The 24,171-nt window shown below is 37.3% G+C and overlaps 1 protein-coding gene across 1 annotated transcript in view; it reads left to right on the top strand.

Annotated features, from left to right (window-relative positions):
• The window catches only part of MYBPC1 (myosin binding protein C1), a 91,698-nt gene that overhangs the window by 26,817 nt on the left and 40,710 nt on the right, over nucleotides 1-24,171 (top strand). The window contains exons 3-11 of the mRNA XM_055711171.1: nucleotides 3,378-3,410; nucleotides 6,418-6,459; nucleotides 12,905-12,940; nucleotides 14,245-14,280; nucleotides 16,810-16,914; nucleotides 18,352-18,500; nucleotides 18,860-18,977; nucleotides 20,328-20,379; nucleotides 21,945-22,001. Of these exons, the coding sequence (XP_055567146.1) occupies nucleotides 3,378-3,410; nucleotides 6,418-6,459; nucleotides 12,905-12,940; nucleotides 14,245-14,280; nucleotides 16,810-16,914; nucleotides 18,352-18,500; nucleotides 18,860-18,977; nucleotides 20,328-20,379; nucleotides 21,945-22,001 (628 nt within the window). The remainder of the gene's footprint in view (nucleotides 1-3,377; nucleotides 3,411-6,417; nucleotides 6,460-12,904; nucleotides 12,941-14,244; nucleotides 14,281-16,809; nucleotides 16,915-18,351; nucleotides 18,501-18,859; nucleotides 18,978-20,327; nucleotides 20,380-21,944; nucleotides 22,002-24,171) is intronic.

A 24,171-nucleotide genomic window follows, 5' to 3' on the forward strand; every position in this document is an offset into this window, starting at 1 on the left:
AGCCAATGAATAACCTAAGGTCTCTGTGTAGCGCAACACAACCCACTGACATCCAACATTCTTGGCTTCTTACATAAAGAACTGCAAAGAAGAAACCACTGCCTTTTGCCTTAGAAACTGTGAACCAGAAATGAACTTCAATTGCTTGGTAGAAGGCCCAGTTGACATGGTGTCAATCCAGCAGTAACTGGACCTTCAACAGCCGCTTTCCCCTGTAGCATGGGAGGGATCGTTACAACCCGGTGAACCCATCTTCTCCCAAGGGGCTGGGGAGCGCATGCTGGAGGCACCACGTTCTCCACCGCCAGCCCCCCTGACAATGCCTCGACAAAGCACCATATTAGGCAATGGGGCTGTCGGGAATGGCATCTGGGGACTCCAGTGAGCATGCCTCCTAGGGAAGGAGCACAACCGTAAGCTGCTGGTTGAGTGCACAGAGCCCTTTCCTGGCTGACAAGCCTGTTGCAGAGGTCAGCCAGAGAGGGCTATCATTCTTTGGGGAGGTGGAAACTACTCAGTGCTATTAATGGTTTTTTTCCTGGCTGTCCTCAGGAATGGAACTGTAAGCCAAGCATGACCATGAAAGGGGTCACACATGGCCAAAAGATTATGCTGAAGTATCTCCCATGTCTCTGCCACCCCCAGTGCCTGGAACTCTTACCCCTTCCTTTTTTTTCCTCCTGCACCATACTTCAGGTCTCTTCCCTGAGCTCAGTTCTTGCCTCGGTTAGCAATGGACCAAACAGCCTTGAATTATGGTTTAGGAAAGAAACCACTGACTTCTTGGTCTGGCTTCAGTCATCATCCCATCACAGAACTGTAGAATAGGTGAGGTTGGAAAGGACCTCCGGGGATTGTCTAGTCCAACCTCCCTGCTAGCAACAGGGTCAGCTAGAGTAGGTTGTCTGTGACATTGCTTAGGTTTTGAATATCTCCTTGTATGTCTGCATGTATGAGATGAAGTTCAGACTATAATAATAGTGTTTCTAGTCTGGTTTGTGCAGTAGATTTTGGCTAACATCTGTGCCTATTGCTAGGTAAGAGAGGACTAAAGATGTGTGATCTCTGACCAACAGAATGTGTTGTGTTGAACCATGTGTTCATAGTGTGATGAAGCCATGAAATACTTTTCAACATGAAAGAAGATCTCAAGCAAAGTCCCTCAAAAGGCTCATAAGCCTTTCATCTGAGCCTTGAAATTGCTGAGTTTGGTGAGCTTTTGTTTATAAATCTGTGGGCCTTGCTGGTGAGCCAAAGAGAATTTTCCAATTCAGTGTTTGTAAGAATACTCCCTGTTTCTAGCCATTACATTTCAAAAAGACGATTATATAGTCAGCCATTATCTGCTATTACTTTTCCATGCAAGAAATAGATTTCCATGCCACAGATGTTATTTTATTCTCAGTGGAAGCAGTAAGAAATGTCATGGTAGTAAAAGGGTTATGTTCCAAGACTTACTTTTTGTGGTGGAATTTTCATAGTTTCATATGAAAAATGTTCATATTTTCCTAGGTCACAAAGCAAAACTTAGTATGTTAGTTATTAGACCAGAAAAAATAAATTGCTATAAGCCTAAGTAAAGCTGTTTTATTATTGTCAGACTCTGTTTCTGTTGATCTTTAATGTACATTCTCCCTTCTATTCTGTATGATGGGTGCTGTGACCAGAATGTATATCTCTGAGCTCTTTCCCTGTAGCAAGGGATTCTCAGTGGACCTTCTACAAGGATATACTGTAGTATCTGCATATGTGACTGGAAGTTCCTAAGCCATATCAAATTCACACAGTCAAAATTATATTTGTGCTAAAAGTATTTCTCCCTTTTAAATGTTAAATGGATATATTAAGAATGAGAACTATGTTTTAGTTAAATTTAGACCTGAGTGCAAAGGATTAGCCTTACCAGCATTTCTGTGTGACAGAAATTGAAACTTTATTTCCTGAGTACGACCTTAGGTGGGGTCCCAAAGGTTAATACCCATAACATGACAAAGGTTAGTAAGAGCCATCTACTGTTACAATTAAGGATTTCAACCTTTTAAATCTTTGCTTGTTGCAAGTACTTAAACTATAAGTCAATGCACTACCTCCAATAAATATTACTATTTTCAACGAGTCCAGAGTCCTAAGGATTTTACAAGTTGAAAATAAGCTTCCTTTAATGGTTTAAAAGTAAATTTTATCTAGTTAATTTTTGAAAAAATATTTTTAGATCAGAGAACATGTCGTCCCAAAAGGATAACATTTAAATAGGATAAAAAGCCTGGTTTCTGTATCACACATCTGAAAGGAAAGCAATTTAGATTAAAAAGAATGACTGAAAGAAAGAACACCGAAACATACTGTAGGTTCTACACAGAGCTGCTAAGCTGATTTCACTGAACTCTGAACTCTAGATCTAATGGTGTGGTTAAAATTAAATAAAGGTCTCTGGATTCTTTGTGAATGACCCTCTTCTGTTAATTAAAGTTCACAATTAAAGTCATATCAGATATTATTCCAGTTGAAAGTTTGCTTAAACATAGCAATATCATAGCTTAAACATAGGATATCATCTGACAGAAACATATCGATGTGCTAATTTATATATTTAAGCATATGTTCAAGACCAATTCACTTTAAAAAATCAAACCCAAACTTGAAATTCAACTTGGATCCCACGATATTCCAGAATTGTCCTCAACTGGAATTGCCAAAAGGTCCCAGAATGTGCTGGGTCCCACCTATATAAATTAACATGAATATGTGCAGGAAGATGACCTGCGTGTCTGGGAGAGGCCATATCACTCTTACAACTACAGGAAAGGGGGTCGCAACAAGGCGTGTGTCAGTCTCTTCTCCCAAGAACAAGTGAAAAGATAAGAGGAAATGGCTTCGAGTTGTACCAGGGGAGATTTAGATTGGGTGTTAGGAAAAATTTCTCCACCGATGGAGTTGTCAAGCACTGGGACAGGCTGCTCAGGGAAGTGGTTGAGTCACCATCCCTGGAGGTATTTAAAAGACTTGTAGATGTGGCACTTAGGGACATGGTTTAGTGGTGGACTTGGCAGTGCTAGGTTAATGGTTGGATGGACTCAATGGTCTTAAAGGTCTTTCCCAACCTAAATAATTCTATGATTCTGTGAGTATTATATCTCTCTGGACTGGAAAAGTTCAGTATCATCTCTTCACAGAGCATAATAGCTTTAGGCCTCTGACCCTGTCACTCTGAAGATGCCATGTGTTGCATGTGTGAAAGCAAAAATAAATTTGAGAACTGCATTAAAATATTAAATGAACCAAAACTGTGTCCAAATTCAACAAGAATATACCAAATATGTGAAAAATATTTGCTTTTACTTGAAGCTCAATATCTGTCATCTTTCCTTGTTTTTCAGAGACTGAAACTGAAAGTGCACCGCCACCTCCAGGTTAGTGTAAAAAACACCAATTTCTGCTGTAACACTAACAACAGTTCCATGAGACTGGATACTGCATAGCCATAATATGTTTTGTGTACATTGTCCCTTTGAGAGAACAGTAAGAAAAGTAAGAAAACCCAACTGAGTAAGATATTCTCACTTCACTTTGCCTGAATGTTGATTTTTCAGACTCAGTTTTTGTTTGCGAGAGACTTGTTTGCATAATGATGCAAATGCTTTTCAGGATACAGGAAATTGATGACCGCTTAAATTCTGTGGCTAAATTATGCTGTCTTCTTTGATGCTGAACAGCATCTAATCACTAAAATATTCCCTTTTGTTTCTCCTCAAAGGCACACTGTGAGTAAAGTTGACAGAATCAAACATGGGGTTCATTTCACCTAATTTTAGCCATCTGAAGATTAGGTATCTTGTCTAAGTTGTTCAGCAGTGCTCCACCTACAATCAGTGGAGCAGATCCTGGGTCATACATGCTCATCCAATGGGTGTTTCCTGGATAACATCTAAAATGGCACTGGTTGTCTATGTATAGGCAGTTGCCCTGAGGAGTCTGGTTGTCTAGAACTGAGTGGGTGAGTAACTTCCAGGAAGCCAAAGTTAGGTGAAACTGAATCATAAGTACTAGGGCTTCAAGTTAAGCTGAAGCTCTGTGCCGACCTGCTACTTTTTCTTTAGTGGGAGCTGGAAAGGTAGGCAAGCCTTTGCTGTGTGAGTTTGATTTGCATTGAGCAACCTGAGTTAAATTCTCAGGTGCTGGTTAATAACATATGTACATTACACATGTCTAATTTGACCATTTGGTGAGTTTTTTATTCTCTGTGTAGCTACCTAAACAGCAGTACCAAACAGAATACTCTGTAGGTGTTAAACGTGCATCTACTACAGTCTTGCAAACTGGCATTTTATCGTGCTGATTCAAGATATCTTTGTTTAAATGATATGCTATTTTATTAAAGAATACACACTTTTTCATTAAAAAAAGACAAAGTCTGGAGGTAGCAGTACCATTTGCCACAGGGAGTTTCATGTTTAAATAGCCCATCTGTTATTTTTATCTTAGGGTGAACTCTTTCATATCACATATATTTATTTGTAAGGAAAGGTAATTTGTATTTCATTCATGATGGTTGTGGTTCACTCAGCCATAAAATCTGTACAGTTGATATTAAAGTAATTAATTTCAAAATGTTCACACTGAGGCACTTATCAGATAGACTTTGTACTTGAATTCATGTTATTCATTGGTCTTAACTTTTAAGTAGAACTGAAATGAGGAACTGCTTTTTGTAGACAGAAAGGAATAGCATATTTGAAATGTTATATTAAAAGACTTATTAACATTTTCAAATAAGTTACATCATCTTTGTTTTTATTTAAATACACAGGATTAAATATTAAATCACTCCTATAACCCCCTTCCTTTCCCCCATCTTGTACTTCCTCTGTACAACAAGTAGGGTGTCAGCAGGCCTTTATGGTTAGGCACAGACCAAACTGGGATATTTCTAAGCTGGAAGTACCAATCACTTCTCCTGGCTTCCTTCTGCCTGATTTGAGATGCTGTCATCTTGGATTACCAAGATGTATCATCAAGATGCGTACCAAGCTATCACACAAAGAAGGAAGCTGGTTGTTCAAGAATCCAAATGCTATAACATATAAATAGTTTATTGGACATAATCATAATTTTGAACTACAGCAGGAAATTTTGGGGAAGCCATTGTAAGAGCTCCTTCTAGATCTCAATGTCAAGCCACCAGTTTGGTATTTTTAGTCCTGATGAGGTTTTCAAATGGGATTTAGACATGCTACCACCTGCCAAGAACAGTGAATTCTAAGCTCATTTCCTAGTAGCAAGGGAAAGTGTTACTGTAGCAAAATCCCCGTTAAAAAGGAACAATTTGACCATCTGGCCAAGATGGATGACCTGACAACTGGAGGTTGGAAATTTAGGGAATTCAGACAGAAGCATCCAGGATTCTGTCACACTTCCAGAATATGGACTTGTCTTCCAAATTTCAAGTTTTATTTTCATAGTTACCATGGTTATGCACATGTGAACAAGAAATCAGGATAATCATATCAACTGGTTCTTGCAAATATTTCTTCTGTGGCACAAAAGTTACCTTAGCTCCATCTTAACAATATTAGTCCGTTGACCTTCACGCATGTTTTATCAGACAGTTGACAGGTAAGTCTGCCACAGAAAGTCCTTGTTCACAGGCAATAGAATATTGAGTGTTTACACTTTGAAGACAAATCATATGATTTGACAAGTCTCTAAATGGTCTTGTATGGAAATTGAATGAGATACAAAACCAAAGAGAATAGGAATCATATCAGATCCTGAAATAGAAAAAGCACAGACATTTTTATTTTGTTGAAAATACAGTCCAAGTTTTCGCATACCTATAAGGTCAAAGATAATTCACATTCACCTCCTTGGAGTAGAGGACAAGCTGGATCAAGAAAACTAAAAGCAAACAGCTTGAGGAAAGATTATGATGAAGATGGTAAAGAATTAAGGACACCCTCAATATGTTCTGTCTGTGGTGTACTTTGTCTTAAGGATAAATTGATTAGGGTGATGGAGCTCTGTATACCATTAATATTTGGCAGTATCTCACGTCTGATCCCATTCCATTCAAATTAGCAATGATATTAACTCATTTCAAAGGCTTTCACAAATAAGCCCAAGAACAAGAGACTAACGATTGCTGCTTCTGAAAAACACAGTATTTTTCTTCCACTGAGTGCAGGAACATCAACCTTATGCACTTGTTCAAGACACAGAAAATGCATTGATATGCACAGAGTTGTAAAATGATTTATGGGATTACAACTGTGTATTACATATACATATATCTCAATAACACTTTAATTTTGCTTTTTCAATACTAGCAGAACGTAGAATATTGCTGGTTTTTTAATGCTGTGTAAGTTTTTCTTTTTACTTTAAGATCCTCTCAAAAATATACTTGTACTTCCTACACAGAACAAAAAACATCGCAGGAGGGTGAAACTGGAAAGGGTAAAGGTGAGTTTGAAATCATATTTTTAAAATGGGCAGTAAAGAGAACATTCCTAAATGCTGTTCTGATGCTGGATTGCTTGAGCTGCAATTCAGAATTTGGGTGCCAAATTTCAGAAGTGTGATGTGAAGCTTCCTGGATCCTTTATCTGCATGACTTATCCAGCACAAGGAAATCATGATACTTAATGAAATTCTGCAAACAAGACTGACACTTCAGCAACAGTATTTATATAGACTGTTTAATTAACAGATCAATTTTCAAGTTATTTGCATGAGCAGAAAGCCACATTTAAGTGAGCCTGGATGTTAACACTGACCAAGTTTGCTAAAACTCAGATACTGTGGATGCTGGTAGCTTTTAAATAGAGCGGACAATATTCTACTGTCACTCTAAGCTGCTTCTGTTCTACCACAGAAACCTGATATTGCATGTTTTACCTTTCAGCAAAGTCCAATAGATTTTTTTCATCTGATAAAAGAAACTACACGTTTTTCTTCCTGTCCTTTTTGGAAGCCCAGCAGTTGAGCTCATTACAAGTTCTGAAAAATGTCTTTGAGGACTGTCTACTGTGAATAAACACATAATTGTTCCACTAGCAATGCATGTAAAAACCAGCTCCATTTTTAATATATATTTTTGTGCCACTGAGATTAGACTGCAGCTCTGTTGACAATTCTTCCAGCTACAAAGATACATTTTGAGGGAACTGGGCCAAATTTTGCTCTTTTTTGAACTCCCTGCCAAAGTAGAATTCAAACAGCTCATCAGCTTATTTTCAAAAAAATAATCTTTTTTTTTCCTTCACTATAATAAAGGGCTAAACCAGACCGAAATATACTTACAACTGATGTATTGCTTGCTTTTCATTTGGCACAGTTATGCTTTTTCATGGCAAATCAAGAAATGGCTTGCTTGAAAATGTGTTCTGGCTTTTGGTCTCTTCAAGACAAAATTTTGCCTTATAGACAGACTGGATGCATACTTGATACTTCCAGAGTTATTTGGCAAAGGCGTGCATGGCTATTTTTTTCAGCAAAGTCAAAATATAAACACAGAGTATGATTCAAGTACCCTTAAAGAAAATAAAAATGCTGAACCAGAATTCAGTGCATGTTATTTTGCCAGCTATCTTTGCATTGAGCAATTATTTTGACACACAAAATTTCATGTGAGTAATCAAATCTGTCATCTTGGCAATGGAAACATAATTCAGGAATAATCTGCATGCCTAATGATAGGAAAATGATGAAGGTCTTGCCTCAAGCTATTCCAGCAGCTAGTTCTGCTTGCTTTATTTTGATATGAGAGAAATATTTGTTCCTGAACTGAACATGAATGGTGTTTTCCCCACTGCTTACAAGTCTACATTTTACTGAATAAAAAAGAAAACATGGTAGGTATCTTATCAAATACTTCTATTATCTTTTTATATATTATTATGGGTCTGGTTTGCATTCAGTGAAGAACAGAGGTATTTTTAAGTGGAAAAATGCTTTTTGGTACTTAGCCTTTCTAGGAGGATTTTGCTACCAAAAAAAAATATTTGAGATCCTAGGAAGGGAAGTGTTTCCAGTTTCAGTCCGTGGTGGTATCAGCTGCCTCTGTAAGAATTCCAGCGAAAGTCTGAATACCAGTACGTAGAAAGAACAACCTGCCATACTCCAGTGAAACTGTTACCTCCACAAAGCAATGTAGATGTCATTGCCAAGCACTCAGTAGTAATTTTTTTGTTTAATTAGTTATAGTGCAATTGTTCCTATCAGCTCCTCTTTTGTTGCAGAGTATCACCAAGTATGGGAAAGTATATTTTCTTAGAGTGATTCCTTCATGTTTGTCTGCCAGAAGAAAATATAATGGTGAGCATAATTCACAAAATGGGAAAATGTTCCATTTTTCCAGTCTGTCCAAAATCATTTACACTAGAAAATGAGCAATTCAACAAGGAAATGAGGACAGAACCAACTAGAGGTTATCTTTTGTATAAGTTACTCATGAAACTGTTTCTGTAGCTTCAGAAGCAACACATTTGGGTACTTCCCTGAATGGAAATGAGATAGGAAGGATTTAATATCTGAATTATACAGTGTTAGCAGCTGTGACCTCTTTGCTCATAATTTATAAGAAACAGCACACCATAGGAACCTGGGACAGCCCCTCTCTGCAGTACAGTCAGGCTGTGCTGGAACCTGGCAGCCAGGAAAGCAAGCTTGGTAGTCCACATAAACAACATAGTCCATAATTTTCACCTCATCTCTAAGACAAGTTAACTGCAGAAGTTAGGAAGATGAAGTATAACTATCTGTGTGTCTGTTTTACTGTTCTATTTCTTTTTAGTAGTTATTGTCCTTGTGAAATAATGTATTTATGTTCCTTTATGTTCACTGTAAAGTTAAGAAATAGTGGACGGTGTGATAAATTCTTTGTTATCTTGTGATTATTTCACTGTAAATTAGTAGCTCAGAGCAGTAAAAATAAAATTTTCTTGCATAGAATAATCTTTTACAGCATTTCTAGTTTCAAAAATGTCGGAAATAATGTTGTAAAAAATTCAGCATATATATGATCATCCATTTTAATTCCAGAGAAAGGTGACTCAACAGAAATCCCACCAAATTTACTGTGTTATCCCATATTCATTCAATCTAAAATCTTCTGCCTTTGTTTTTTAATTTTAGCATTATCTTACAGATTGAATATTGTTATAATTGTGTTCCAAGTTGTTAGAATAATAATTGAATTGTAATATCAATTTGCTCATTCCTTTTTTAGGTCACATCCAGCCATTCAGAGAGCTACTAAAATTTCTGCATGTTTTACTGATACCTTTTCCTCTAGGTTCCATCCAACCATCTACTAAAATGTTTGCATGTTTCATCTTTGTATTTTTGCAGGTTTCAGTTATCCATTCATCTCTCAACTAAAACTGTACAGTTGCTGTACATATGTACTTCAAGTCCACTTGATGGGACTGCCGAACAGTCTTTGAAAATCAGATGGGTAATTGAAGGCAACTAAATTTTAAACTCTTAGTCTTGGAAGGGCTAAACTGTGCTTAGTAATTTCAGCATAAACCGAAAAGATTCAGCAGATTGGTTGAGTTCCTCTGTGTGTGTTTACGTACCATGAAGACACAGGTTCACTCTTTGTGTTGTTTACCTACATCCTGCCTTATCCCTGAACATTTGCTCCGGTGTGCAGTAGCACAGATAAATGTTAAGTCACCTGCAGCTGCGAAACAGTGCCTCTTCGCTGCAAAACAGTGCCTCTTCCCTGCTCACCACTCTGCCTATCTCTCATGCCAGCTTCTGCGGCCGTCAGTGCGAGCAGGGAACAACAACAAAGAAAGATTAATTTGTTTACGGGCTCTGTTAGTGGATTAAATCACATTTCAGGTGCTGTTCCAGTAGAGTCAATTGCAGAAGTTCCCTGTTCAGTTCTGCAGCACCAGGCTTTTGACATTGACACATGGCTTTCAAATTGTCTTTTAAACAGCTGAAAAATAGAAAAGTAAACTAATAGATTAATATGATTTTGCCACTTCTGCAAAACACTGTTTATCAACGATGTGATTGATGGCAGAATAGCAGCTTCCACTTTTGTGTGGTAGATTTCAAATCAAGGGAAAGTAGGTCTAAAATTCATAAGCAGTTCATATATAAATCAGTAGTTATTACTTATATTTTGACAGATTTTTCTACACTCCTGCTCTGTCAGCAGTTAGAAATTTTAATATTGAGATTACACTAATTAAAATGAGTTACTTCTGAGATATGGAGTGTTCTTTCATCCTATAAGACACTGCTCCTGATGGAGGTCCAAGAGGCCCAGTCCTCAATTAATGTGATTGTTTAGATACATGGAAATAAACATAAATATCCTACTTGCTAATGGAAATTTGCCATAGACAAATAGAAGCCAAAGAACAAAAATGTACTCCATAAAGTAAATATATCTTATCGACCTACTGTCAAATGATTTTGATGAGTTAAATGAAGTGATTTCTTCATACCTAGCTCTTGACATGCAACAGGTTGCTAAATGTATTCCATTAATAGTTTACTTGCAGAAGATAAGTAAAGTGGACTAATGATCATGGTTCTGCTGCCAGGTCTTGGATTTTTGCATTTTTTCTTATCTTTAGATGGATTTTATTGCTAACATGAACAATTGCTCACCACAGGCAGCAGATGGGTTATAGCTGTTGAACCATTTTTCATATTTGTTCAATAGTCAGTTCATTTTGTCCTAGAAGCCTGAGATATAAGGAATGATGAATTAATAATTACCCATTTATCAAAACAATCCTACTGGCATGTGGTTTTTTTCATACTCTTTCCATTTACAGCACATTCAGTTGTGCTTTCATTTTGGTACTTCTGGAATGTTTGTTTGTTTTGATTTGCTTATATTTGATGCTAACATTTTGTTTGAAAAATTATAGATTACCCTGGAGAAACCCCAGCAATCCCTCTGCAAAACTAGTAACACCTTTTTGTTGTTTTAATTTTCAAATGTTTAAAAAAATTAGAAGTCAAATTGAGCGGCCCTTTAATAATGTGATTATCATACACCATCATGTAGGATGCGTCACTTCAAAGGTTTTATGCTGATTGATCTTAATTATATTTTTCTGGCCAGAGAGAATATTCTGTACCTCTTCAAGCCATCGTCAACCACAAGGGTGACATTATTGACAAAAAGAGCTGAAAGTACACTTTATACTTTCATGAAATACAGAGAAAGATTTGCAGTGGAATTACTGAACCTTGCATTCATTTAGTTGCTAGCACAAAACATTAAAACATCTGACAGGACTTTATCATTACTGTGTTTTCACGGAAAATCAACATCTTCAGTGTCTGCTTATGCTTTGGATGATGCAGGTGGTGAGAACTCTTCCGCTAAACAAATTCTTTTTTTTTTCCTATGAATTAGAAATAATTTTTATAAGATAACACATTAATCCTTCATATATAGGCTTTCTTTTTGCAACCAACATCCTCCTCCCAAGGGATTTTTAAAGACAATTTTGATGAATCATTAAAAAGGAATGAGTAAAATGTGACACCTAAGTAGTTAAATTCCATTAACAGACTTTCAATGAGCTTTTGGTGGTTAAGTAAGCACAAAAAATCAATATGACCAGTATTTACAAAAATGCAGCTATATTTTATATGTGGTTTTGTCATGGCTATTACATTTGTCCTTGAGAAAATATAGACAAATTATGACTTTAAGGTCCAAATCAAAGGGCATCTTCAGAGTTAAAATTAGATTCTGGAAGCCCAAATCTAAAATAAATTAAAAAAACACAAAACAAACCCTCTTTAAAAATTTAAGTTAATATTCTTCCAAAGTTGTTCTTGTTCATTTTCCTCCACTTTGAAATGTTCTCCAGATGATTTTCTGATACTGTATAAAAGACATGTTAATTTTACATTACATATGTATTAAATCTTAAATATATCCAGTTTATTCTAGCCTTTCAAATGCTACATTGGTAATTTTAATATTTTATTTTTTTTTACTATTAGGCTTTTAAGACATAGACTTTTTGCATATTCTTATCAGCAACTGGTATCTCTGAGGTTTCTAGTCAACATCTAAAATTCAAAGAGATGCAGAAGACTCTTGTAAAGATAGTCTTTACCTTATTCTGGTTTTCTAATAATCATGATTACAGTATTTCAGGTTTAATGCAAATTTCATGCTTTTTCAAGCTTTTGATTTATATAAATATATACCTCTATGTATTCTTTAAGATTAAGTGTTTCAAAATACCTCGACAACAATTGCTTGTAGTGATTTAATACCTGATAATGGTCACCTTTTACTGTGATTTAAAGGAAAATCCAGTGTGATGATAATAGTTCTGTTCTTATTTTAAATTATTTTCCTATAATATGGGGGAAATGAGTTATTTATTCCTTGCATTTTAGATTAATAATCTAATACAGAAATTGCAAAGTGTAAATACAGGGAACTATTTTTAACTGTTGCATATCTTGACTTAATGATGCTGAATGCATATATGGTGCACATTTTAATTGCAGACGTGGTCATCAGAGAAATGGCATCTTCCTCAGGTCAGATATATGATTGACCTTGATTTCATTGTGGCTTTTTTGTATTTACTGTGGATTACATCTCTAACAAACAGAACCACTCAGCATCTTTCATATAAACTCATGATTTAATAATAGATCACAGCCCACATCTCATTTTTCTTTTACTTGCTTGAAACATTAAGGTTTACCATTTCGGCTACTGAATTATGCAAAGCTTTCTTCATCAGTTTGAAGCTTCCTTTTTGAATGCTCCTGACTATTATGATTTCTCTCCCTTTCCTTTGCAGGTTTTACATTTTCACATAGTTGTTTTAAAGCAGATGATCATCTGTGCTTTCAGTTTCTTTATGTACTTTTTTATGTGTATTTCTTTTCACAGACGAAGATGACACATCAGGTAGTACTCCACCAGCAGGTTAGGACTGTGATAGTGCTTTGTGTGTGTATGTATGTATGTTTCTCATGACTATTAATGAAGAAAGAGTCCAAACTCTTGGACTGAACTCAAAACATACTAATTAGAGAAAGTTTTTTGAAATGCCTTACATTAAATTAATCCCTCTTCAAAAGTACCAGACCTTCATACCAAATAAGTTCCTTTCCACTCCTGTCCTGAGGGCTTTGGTAGAACACCTACCATTGGAAGGTAAAACACCAGTTAGCAGCTCTGAAAGCAACTCCCCTTTTCCTATCAACAAACACGGAGTGCATTTTTAAGGTTAATCTTGAAAGCAAATTCCAGAATTACAAATAAAACACATGCCAGGCATGTGTTTTATTTGTAATTCTGGAATCTGTAAATCTGGAACCATGTCAAAACAGGTTTATCCACATAATTGTCTATCACTTCACCTTAGGCCGTATGACCTACAAGGTAGTTTGAATGTACTGCTGCATGCCATTGCTGCCAGCCTGGCAGATAAAATGCCTTTCGTTGTTTGCAATGAAAGAAAACATCACAGGGGTCCATCATGATAGATATGACATGAGCAGCATTCCTCCATTGCTGGCTTAATATGTTTTTTAAAAATAAACTGTGAATGAAACAATTTTGAACATCAGAAAATGCTTTGCAGTGTGTCAGATGGAAAACATGCTCTTAATTATCTTCACTGCCCTAAACGATTGCATTTTCTTGATTTCTCCCAAAAGAATTTGCATTGTTAACTTTGGCTTGGATACCATCTGTAAAGTCAGTAGCAGTACATTGCTTCACAGTATTAGAGGACCTCATTGTTAAAAGCTAAATATATAAATAACATTGTAAATCACAAACCCTTAAAATTTAATTTTAACTATTTATCATTATTTTGTTCAACCTAGATAAGTAAACAATTTAAAGAATTCAAAATACTGTCCCCTCAGATAAATATTGAACAAAATAAATTCATCTGTTGTCTGGAACTACATAAATCATAAAGAAAACATCAGCTTCAGAGAACCCTTCTAAATGTGAACTACTAAAAAGAAAATCTTGAATAGAAATTAAACTAAACTAATTTAGATTTTCTAGAGCAAAGGGGGAAATATTTCTGATTTTTTTTCTCAACTGTGCGCTTCCCTTTTCTGGTATTCAAGTAGTTCCTCATGGGTATGGTTCTAAATATCTAATCTAATCTTCTTGCATGAAGAAACAATGTACCTAAAATCCCAGTGATCTGAGGTCAGTTAAGCTGTGATCTCTGATCTGGTGTCGTCTAAATTGCTCTTCCCTTTCAGATGGGATGTCTAAGCCAGCGGAAAGAAAAGATTCAGGTGAGACCTCCTGAAAAACATGATGAAAGACTCCCAAATTTGCATAATATATTTGTAATTAATATTTTTTCCTTAAAGAAAATATTTAATTTTATTTTCACTGTTTATACAGTATCAAACTGTAACTGTTGAAATGCTTTTAACTATCAGAGTGAATAGGTTTCTAGCAGCTAAGCCAAGAGTGAGAGAAGGCTCTGCTGCACAATACAGGGCACGTATCAGTATTTTACACATACATACATACCTATCTATCTATATCTCTTTCTATATAGATAGATACACAGCTATTCCCTTCCTCCTCAGCCTACAGGGTGACAGTGGCTTACCTGAATCCCACACACAGGCCCCAGGAGACTGTAGGACAATGGCTTCTTCTCACAGCTCAAAGGACGGTGGGGAAAACCTAGCAAAGTCATAATCTCTTTCTTCCTACCCTGGCAGGTAACGCATACTGCACCCACTTTTGTGGTTTCAGGATTTGCAGCCTCTGGAACAAAATGAGCAGCAGGTACTTCAACCATGATTATTGAACTGGCATAACCGCCTATGCCAGCCCCCTGAGCCAACGTCAGACCCATGTTTTGTTCTGTTTGTTTAATAAATAAGAAAACATTAATATCTAAAGGTGATGATAATATTTAAGTGTTATGTGGTACTGAATTAATGACTTCATGTAAGCTTCTTCCATTTTAAATATCCTTTTTCCATTTCACCTTGTGGTGTGTTAGGTTTGTACTGCACGTGACCAGGTCCTGTACCAAGCAATGTCACATCATTCTGTTCACACCAGTAACTATCACTTGTTCTTATGTTGTTTCCATATACTACCACGTTATACTGGCATAATCTAAAGATCTAGATTATAGAGAGAGTATATATAGATGTGTATCTATATATATTTATGTTCCTGTGTGTCTGTGTATGTGTTTTTGTATGTGTATGTACATGAACATCTTTACCTGTAGGAAAGATTGTACAAGCAGACATACATAGAGTTGTTAGGCACACCCCTCAGAATTCACGGAAAGACTGAAAGGCAAATATTTTATATCAATGCTATCTATCATTTCCATTCCTTTTTAAAATTCCTAATAGACTCTAGGATAATTAAAACAGTTTTGCTGCATATTCTCACGGTTGTCATGAGTTGTCTTGCTTTTGTGAGCAATGGAAATCTTCATGATTTACAAAGGCTCCTGTCACAGTAATATCTATATAGCAGAAAATTCTGACTTCTGGCAAGTGAGTTTCTACAGAAAATACTGAGCAGGGAAAGGAACTTTTAATTTCAAGACTGGGGTTTGACTAAGTGAGAAGTGTTGTGTGACTGGTTCCTTGTTTATGCTAGTTATGAAACCAAAACCAAAAGAGCATTGGATAAGCTATAAAGAGCTATCTTCAATTCTGCAACAACTATAAGTTCAAGAGGAACGAGGGAGAGGCAGCTTTGATTTGAAAGAGGCAGGTGGCTTTCTTATAGCTGTACATCTCCACATTTGCTCAATTCTTCTGTACTACCATGGCAGCACTGGCTTTACTCAGTTTCCCCTATGCACTGGTGATAACTCCTCAAAAAAATGAGATGTAGCATTTGGACTTCACAAATTCTCACTTGGAATATGAGACACATGCAGAAAGGGAGCAGGTAACAGACAGATGTTCACTGCCTTGCTCTCCCTACCTTTTCTTGTAGGAATGAGCTTTGGCCATGGTTTTGCATGTATTTATTTACCCAAGATGTAACTGCATAGCACAAAGCCAGGGCTGTTCGGATGAGCAGGAAGACCAGAAATGCACAGCTGTGCTGGTACAGTTCTCTGCCTTGGGGAGGCTGCTCACTTGCCACTTCTCTCAGTACCCTTGTTCATTTTTGGTTCCAACATCCCAGTTTCCAGAAAAGGTGCAGTGTCTGAACACATGACACAGTCATTTCCATCTGACAAACTATTTTTCTGTAAAATATCAGCCAATGCCCATGGCAGGACATCTCCAAACTCTCTGTTTCTGTTAGGGCAGAAGAGCACAAAATTCAAAAGTAAGCTTCATCCCTGCCCTGTTTTGCTGTCAAAGAGGAAAAACTAGCTTGTACAATAGACTGAGTTTGGACTTGAGAGAGACCCGCATCATATGTGTTTCGTTTGTCCTTACAGCTGTTTGTGTTTTCAGAACCTCCATCTCTTCTGAAAAACAAAGAGCTGCCCTTTGTGCATTGCCCCTGTAAAGCACTCATGGTTGAATGCTGGTGCCATTCGAGTTGCGCAGTGCCCACCTTGGCTGATCAGGTTCCCCTCTCTTCCTCCCTGTTAGTTTCATTTTCTGTCACCACGGAGGTAGTGTTCTTGCAGGAACTGTACACAATGTGACACATAAGCAATGGATGTCAGTGTGAACAACAAATTACATATATTTCAGGACAACTGAAGAGAGAGGTAATAGGGTTAGATAGTTTAGTAAGTTCAGGTAAGTGGATTTTGGAGGAAGTAAAACACACTCATATGATTGACATTTCCCTGTCTCTCCGCATCTCAGTATGGTCTATTGGAGAAGGAGCTCCAGAAGAGACAGAAAAACGCGATGACGCCCAAAGGTCCACTTTATTCATCGAAAAACCTCAGAGCGGTTCAGTGAGCGTTGGTAAGTGCTTAGAAACAAAATCAAAAGCCACTCCCAGAAGGACAGAGATTGAGGCAGATCCGGGAAAGGAATGTGCAGTTCCTGTGACACTCAGCTTTTGCCCGCAGCTGCAACTACTTCCACTGATTTTAGTTGGTTGGAAACTCCACTCTTCAAAGGCAAAATGGACTGTATAAAGAGAAGCAGACTCCAGTTGTTTAATTCAAGACAATCTCAAAATGTAACAGTTTACTGAGCACAATGGGTAAGAGGTATCGTTGCTGGAGAAGAGAGCTGTGACGCTGTTGGCTGTGATGCTGTTGATGTCAGGAAGATCTACCCAAAAGCCTGCAGCATAGATTAGAGATTGCCAGTCAGCTTTTGTACCCTACAGCTGTGTGTAAAGTAGCAAGCAGATTAATAGGAGCAGCTCTGTAGGGAAGCTGGTGGGGTCACTCCTGCTGTAACCTTTCTGTGGGATTTTCTCTGGACTAGCTCTGGTTTAGTCCAGTGGTCTCATATACCTATTAGCAGCTGGAGCACAGGTGGTAAACTCTCAGAGGACCTTTTTGGTTTTAATTTCACCCCAAAGGAATGCAGTTCAAGCACTGTGAGGACTTTCTATGTGGTGAACCAGAGCACAGTAAATGGGGACAGTTAGGAGGTTCACTTCCAACTGCACTCCTAAGCCATACTATCATGGTAAGGTAGCTGCACCCTAAGCAGGGTAGCAGCAATGGTAAGAAGCAATAGCTACTTAATATGGGTGTTGTGTCATGATACACTATGACAGGGTCAGAGGTGGGGGGGTTTATGCATGCCTATTATTTATTTTGGTTTCTGGCTAGAAAAAGAGCATTTTGGGAGGATTTATTTGGAAAATAAAGATAAGAAGTTAGCTGTATTCTGCTCTGAAGCCCATGAATGACAGGATGGAAACTCAGCAGGGGCTGGGCAGTGGTGTTCTGAAAATTGAGCTAACTTTTACCATTGCCAACCTGTTTAGAGAAGACACTTTCCCCTCCCTTCTCAGCTTAAAGAATTAATGATAGAAATGCATGAAGAGCTCCAAGCTTTCTTTTCCACACTGGAGTTTATTCATGTAAAAATTCCTGGTAGCCTAGGAACACCTGCTTGTTTTAAGCAAAGAAATTCAAATAATTGGAATGACTCGCCCATGAGAACATGGAGTTTTGTCTCAACTAGTTTAACCCGCTTCTTAGTGTTTCAAGTTCCATGTCAACATGGGCTGGGCCGAAGGCTTCCAGACCCAAAATAATTAAGCTCTGTCACACTGCAGTACTTTCATAGCCTGTGTGACTCCATCTGATTCTTACTGTCATGGCAGAGCTGGCACATGGGGACTGGAGGGAGCAGTAGTAAAACAAACTTGTACAGATGTGGCTGACCAACCACATGTTCCTCAATGACTGCATTATTTTTTTCTTTTTTAAAAAGGTGGGAATATTACATTTATAGCCAAAGTGGAAGCCAAAGATCTTCTCCGAAAGCCAAATGTTAAGTGGTTTAAAGGAAAATGGATGGACCTAGCCAGTAAAGCGGGGAAGCACCTGCAGCTGAAAGAGTCCTTTGAACGTCACACTAAGGTGGATCTTTGCTTTTCCTTTTTATGGGGCCAAAGCTCCAAAGAGAGCTTAAAGATCAGTCTAACACAACAGGTAGCAATTCAAGAGCAGTGGACTCTAAACCTGGCTTCCTCAAGCAGATTTCGGTGATGATCTGTGACCCTGCACGGAAGCAGACTTTTCTGCTATTCTAGTGCAGGACAAGTGGTGGTGGGGAAATCAAAGTCTTCCGTTGCCATGCCTGGGTTCCAGTTTCTTTCTAGAGCCCTTTATTTGAGTTATACTTTGCTTCTGGTTTAGGTCTGAAAGATTAATCTTTTAACTTCTGCTTTGTGCAAATATATTCCCCATATTAATGAACAACTATGTTTGATTTTTAGATTCACACGTTTGAGATGCATATCATTCAAGCTAAGGAAAATTATGCAGGGAACTATCGCTGTGAAGTATCTTATAAGGACAAGTTTGATAGTTGCTCTTTTGATCTCGAAGTCACTGGTAAGATTCCACTTGTGTCTAACATTTATAAAGATTTCTTTTTTTTTTTAACCTGAAATGCCACCTGATTTTATTCAGAACCTTAAAATGAAGTAATGCTTAAAGCGAACACTTTTAGCATACAGCTCAGAGAATTTTCTTAAGTGTCTGTAATTTATTTTTTAAATGAACATTGGGATAGATAGTATGTGAGACGTTCATCCAAAAAATTGGAAAAGCTGTGAGATAAAGCTAGTATTGAATTCAAATCAGGTTCTGCCACACAGGACGGAGAGCTAGGCTTAGGGCTATTCAGAGAGCAAGGCTTCATCTGGCAGTACCTGAGCAGAGGGTCATGGAGTGGTTGTAGCTCACCAGTGTTTTGCACCCTGATCAGGCACGGTATAATCATAATTCAGGAAGCTATTTCTTCCACTCTGCATCAAATTAAAGAACATCACAGTGCGGAGTACACTTGACACTCATGCCTTTGTCTGATTCTGTGTTTTGAAAGACCTTACTCTGGCAGACGTTATCTTTTCCTTCGAGAGCAGTTCTGCCAGCACAACAGCACACACATACCTGCACGATCAGACTGAGAAAGATGGATGTCTTCCAAAATGCCAGGGCCAGCAGCCAGTGGACAAAATAGTTGCTCACCCTCATAAAGCACGCCTAGCAAATGGCACAGACCAGACTGTTCGTTCACGAGTCAGGGGAAACTGGTCACAGTTAAGGGGACATTTGATGGCTGACTGACAGCCCAAGGGGCATAGGTAGGTGTGTGTATTCAGAGGCCAGTGAGGCAGGGATCAGCCTGGCAGCATCTGTCACTGGCTGTGGATCAGAACCATTTCATCTGATTCAGGCTGGCACAAATGGGTAATTCACACAGAGGGAATTCATCCTTGCACCAACAAGACTCAACATGAGTCTGTAGTTGTAGAGAAGACTACCTCTTTCCTCTGATGCTGAATGTACTGAGAAAATGCAAGGTGCAAGCAGGGGAGAAAGCACAGGGAACGGGAAGACAAAAAGGCCAGAGCCTGTGTATAGGCAAGAAGGAGATCAGAGAGAAACATCAGAGTGAGATCTCCTATGCAGAACTACAGAAAGCAGTTTAGAGGAATGCATTAACTAAACTTAGCTTAGCACTGAGCAGCTTTGCGCACATCAAAACTTAATGCCAACAGAGCAGCACAAACTCTAGTCCCTGAGCAGGAAACTGAACAAATTTCATATGCCTGAACTGAATTTTCAGTTTATATGAACTGAAAAAAATCATATGAACAAATTAGTCTGATTACATAAATTACATTAGTTTCAAATTATGTTTTTAATTCCTGTATTATTATTATTATTATTTCATAGAATCTTCCCAAGCTGCCCCATCCATTGACATCAGATCTGCTTTCAAAAGAAGGTAACATCAAACAGCGATCCTATGAAGCTCCTCAGTAATGGATGCTGGTAGCATGCACAGAATTTGCATCAGTCTTGGCAGACAATTGTATCAAGTACTTAAAAAAAATATTTTCTTAAATAAAGATTTAAAGATGTGGGGTTTAGGGTAGTCAGTAGTGAGTAGAACGAAATAGTTACAACACGTAGACAGTAACTACTGTAAAATTAAAGTGTCATTGCTTTAAGGGAAAATGTACTATTTAAGACAATGAAATATACGTTTCTTTAGAGGTTTCTAAAATCATATTTTCATTCACTAAAATATCCTACTGCATGTTTCCTGAAAGTTGTCAGCTGCAATATGAAATTTCCTGGTCCAAGTCCTGTACTGATTAAAAGCAGAGAGAAAATTCACACTGATTTCAAGAAGACAGGATCTGACTTTAAGTTATGTTACAGTAAAAAAATGTGTTATAAGATCATAATTACAGAAAAACTACAGATAATATATTGCAGAAGATGTAAGATAAAGCATTGTGTCTTAAGTTTTGTTACCTTTCTGATAAAATAGCAATTCAAACCAGTATATATATAATTTTTATATTCTATGGAGAAAATTGTCTTACAAGGACAGAAATACTTAGAATGAAAATGTTTTACAAACAGAAAATTAATGCAGTTTGTTAATTTACACATACAAGCAAATCTGTGATTCAGAAGTAACTGCTTTTATTTAGAGGGATATGATTTTAAAAGTAAGTGCAAAAGACACTACATTCAAGGTGCACTCCTTTCTTGAGCACATTTTAAAAAAGCTGCAATAACTATTCTGCCCAAACAGATGAGGATATTGGAATATTTTCTGGTTTTTTAACATGCAAAACCTGGGATGAGATACTGCATCATTTGATGTAACATTTGCAGGATCTTGCCCTTTTTACAAGTATTAAGGGCATTTATTTTGTCTTTATGTGCTTTTCAGTGAAGTTCTGCTGCTTAAGGTCACATTATAGAAAGAAATGCACCTTCACAGGACTGTGATTCTATCTGTAATAATGTACAATGCATTGTTCCTTTTTTTTTAACTGATTTCTCCCTTCACTTAGACAAAGGTTAAATCTGAAGTGTAATGCTTTGCAATCAGTATTTGACACAGCTGTGCATTGTTAAAAGCACCACCCAGCAATGCAAATCTTTGTTTTAAATTCATACCAAAAGATCAGCACAAGCCTTTGTTTTTATACACATACACAATGGAAATGAAAAACAAAGCTCGTGTTGACTAGCCTACATTTATTTGTGTTGCCGAAACCTAACACAAATCTTGGCAAATTTATGTATGCAGTTACAAAAATTTGTCACCAAAGTATAATAACAAGCAATACAAACCTTTGTGTTATTTTTCACAAGTGCCTAAGGAAACATAATTTGTGTGAAAAAGGATACAAGTTTGTGTTGATTTTATACCATTATTTGTGTGTCTGGACAGTGTTGAGTGTATGAGACATGTAGAGCGTTTGCAATGCGTGTTGTCTAAGTCTTCCTGTATTAAACAAAGATTTGATCTTTTTCTATTAATAACAGCGGTGATGGACAAGACGATGCAGGAGAACTTGACTTTAGTGGTCTCCTGAAACGTAGGTGAGAACCAAGTGATGCAGTGAGCAGGTGTGGATTGCAAACCTTTAGGTTCACACACAGAAAGAGTCAGGTGTAGCATTAATAACTTCTTAAGAATTTTCTGACATTTTATTTTTTTCAGTTTTTCTAACTATTATTCCATTCTCATAGTATAATATGCAAACGTTCAGTCAATTGTACCTTTAAGTGTGCAGAACAGAAACCTCAGATTTAAGTCCATTGGGAAAAAAGTGAGCCACAACATAAAGAGCCCAATAACATTTAGTTTACTTGCTATTTCTTTTGTGTTTGCATGGAGGGTGGAGGGGGACAATTTCCTACACAGGGATGAGCAGTTCAGAAAATTGAGTCTGGTGCAGGGGTTAAATTTACCTCTTTGGTTACATTTTAATTTGATTTTATAAGCATCTTGATATGAAAATCTTATGTCATGCTTTCAAACTGTAGACATTGGTATTAATTCTTTGTAGCTTTCTGTTTCAGTATGTGCTCACATATTCAATGGTGTTTTATCCTACTTAAATTCTGTCATTGAGAAAAACTTGAGCATGTTTCTCTGGTTTCCCTTGAAAATCTGGTGATATAATAGTTATGCCTCTAGCTATTTCAGACCTTAAACCCAGTTTAGCTTTTAATAGGTTAAGACAAGATAGTTAATTGGTAATTTAAGAAAAAAAAATACCACAGAAATTCTATATGCCATGGAAATTAATAGCAACTGACCACAGAGAATTTGAAAAGGAACTATATCCTTTATCTCATCTACTGCTTACTCTGTAAAAGGAAAACCCAATCTGCAGTATTAATTACATAAAATGTTCACAATGGGCTCATAGGCTTTGATGGTGAGGACAGTATTTAAGCAACTAAAGCAAACAAGAAAGGCTGAAGGTAAAAGTAGGCAGTGAAAGCAATACCTGAACCCATTCAAATCCACCAGGTCTTTGGTTTTTTAATCTTCTCATCCCTAATTAGGATCTTCAGTTTGACTTTTCATCATACTAACACAACTTACTCTGACAAATCTCATGAATGCCTGTCGGGTGTTTTATTAGCAATGTGAGAGTTGCATGTAAGAGGTCTTGGGTTTTTTGTGGAAAGAGAAATGTGATTGAAGAGTCATCACTTCACTAACAAGTAACTCATATGTTTTGTAAGATAAATACTGTATAGCCATATAAACATAGTATACCTATGGTGTGGTTAATGGGCAAAGCAAACTGTTCACTTTTAAACACCATTATTTGATATTGGTCAAATTGGTTCATCACCTCCTTGCTTCAGACAGTGAAATGCAAGCTCATGCTTCTGCACTTAATTGAATAAGATTGCTAATTAAGCTCCAGTGTGGATATTAACATCCATTTTTCTGAAGACAAATACGTGCTTTCCTTTCAATTTTTTCAAGAGGTAATGTTGCAGGTGCATTCCTTCTCTTTTATGTGGTTATATTTCCAAGGAAAGAGCTAGAACTTTTCACCTGTGGTGCATAATATTTGAAACATGTTTTTTTAAAAAAACCTAAATGCATAGAATCTGTGTACTGCCTATTTTCTAATTTTGTGCTGGTCTTGCAGGAAGACAAACTGGTTTTTATGTCAGTAAGCCACTCTATGACTGGTTGTGCTTCATAAATGCAATGGATCAACAACAGCACAAAATTTCAAAAGGCACAAGATCTCAAAAACACTCAAACATTTAGGTCTTTTTTTAAAAAAGTACATCTTTCAACAAAATGCACATTTTCGGGGAAAAGATCTGAAAGCAGTTTTGTGGAGAGGTCAGTCTGCTTTGGAAATAGCAAGTGGTGTTTGCCCACTACCCACAGCAGAAACTATTGTGGTCCCAGAATTAAGTTGATTTGTTCTAAGTTGTCAGAATTTGTTCTCCAGTTACAGAAGAGGAAAAAAAGAGTCTGGAATTAAATATTTCAAGCTGGTTGAAAATCAGGATACTCTAACTGATCCTTATTCTCAATTACTGCCTGATTTAAAGGGATACATTATCTCAATTGCCATGCAGTGTGCCTCTCCTTACCATGGACAGGCATTGCATGGCAAGTGGCCAGCCCCCGGAGAGGAGAATGCCACCCCATGGGGTGTGTCAGCTTTGACATATGTTTGCAAGCTGAGCTCGACTTGCTGCCCTGCAGAAGGAATCTCAGTGCAAC

The sequence above is a fragment of the Falco cherrug genome, chromosome 5, assembly GCF_023634085.1.
Source record: "Falco cherrug isolate bFalChe1 chromosome 5, bFalChe1.pri, whole genome shotgun sequence".
Lineage (NCBI taxonomy): Eukaryota > Metazoa > Chordata > Aves > Falconiformes > Falconidae > Falco > Falco cherrug.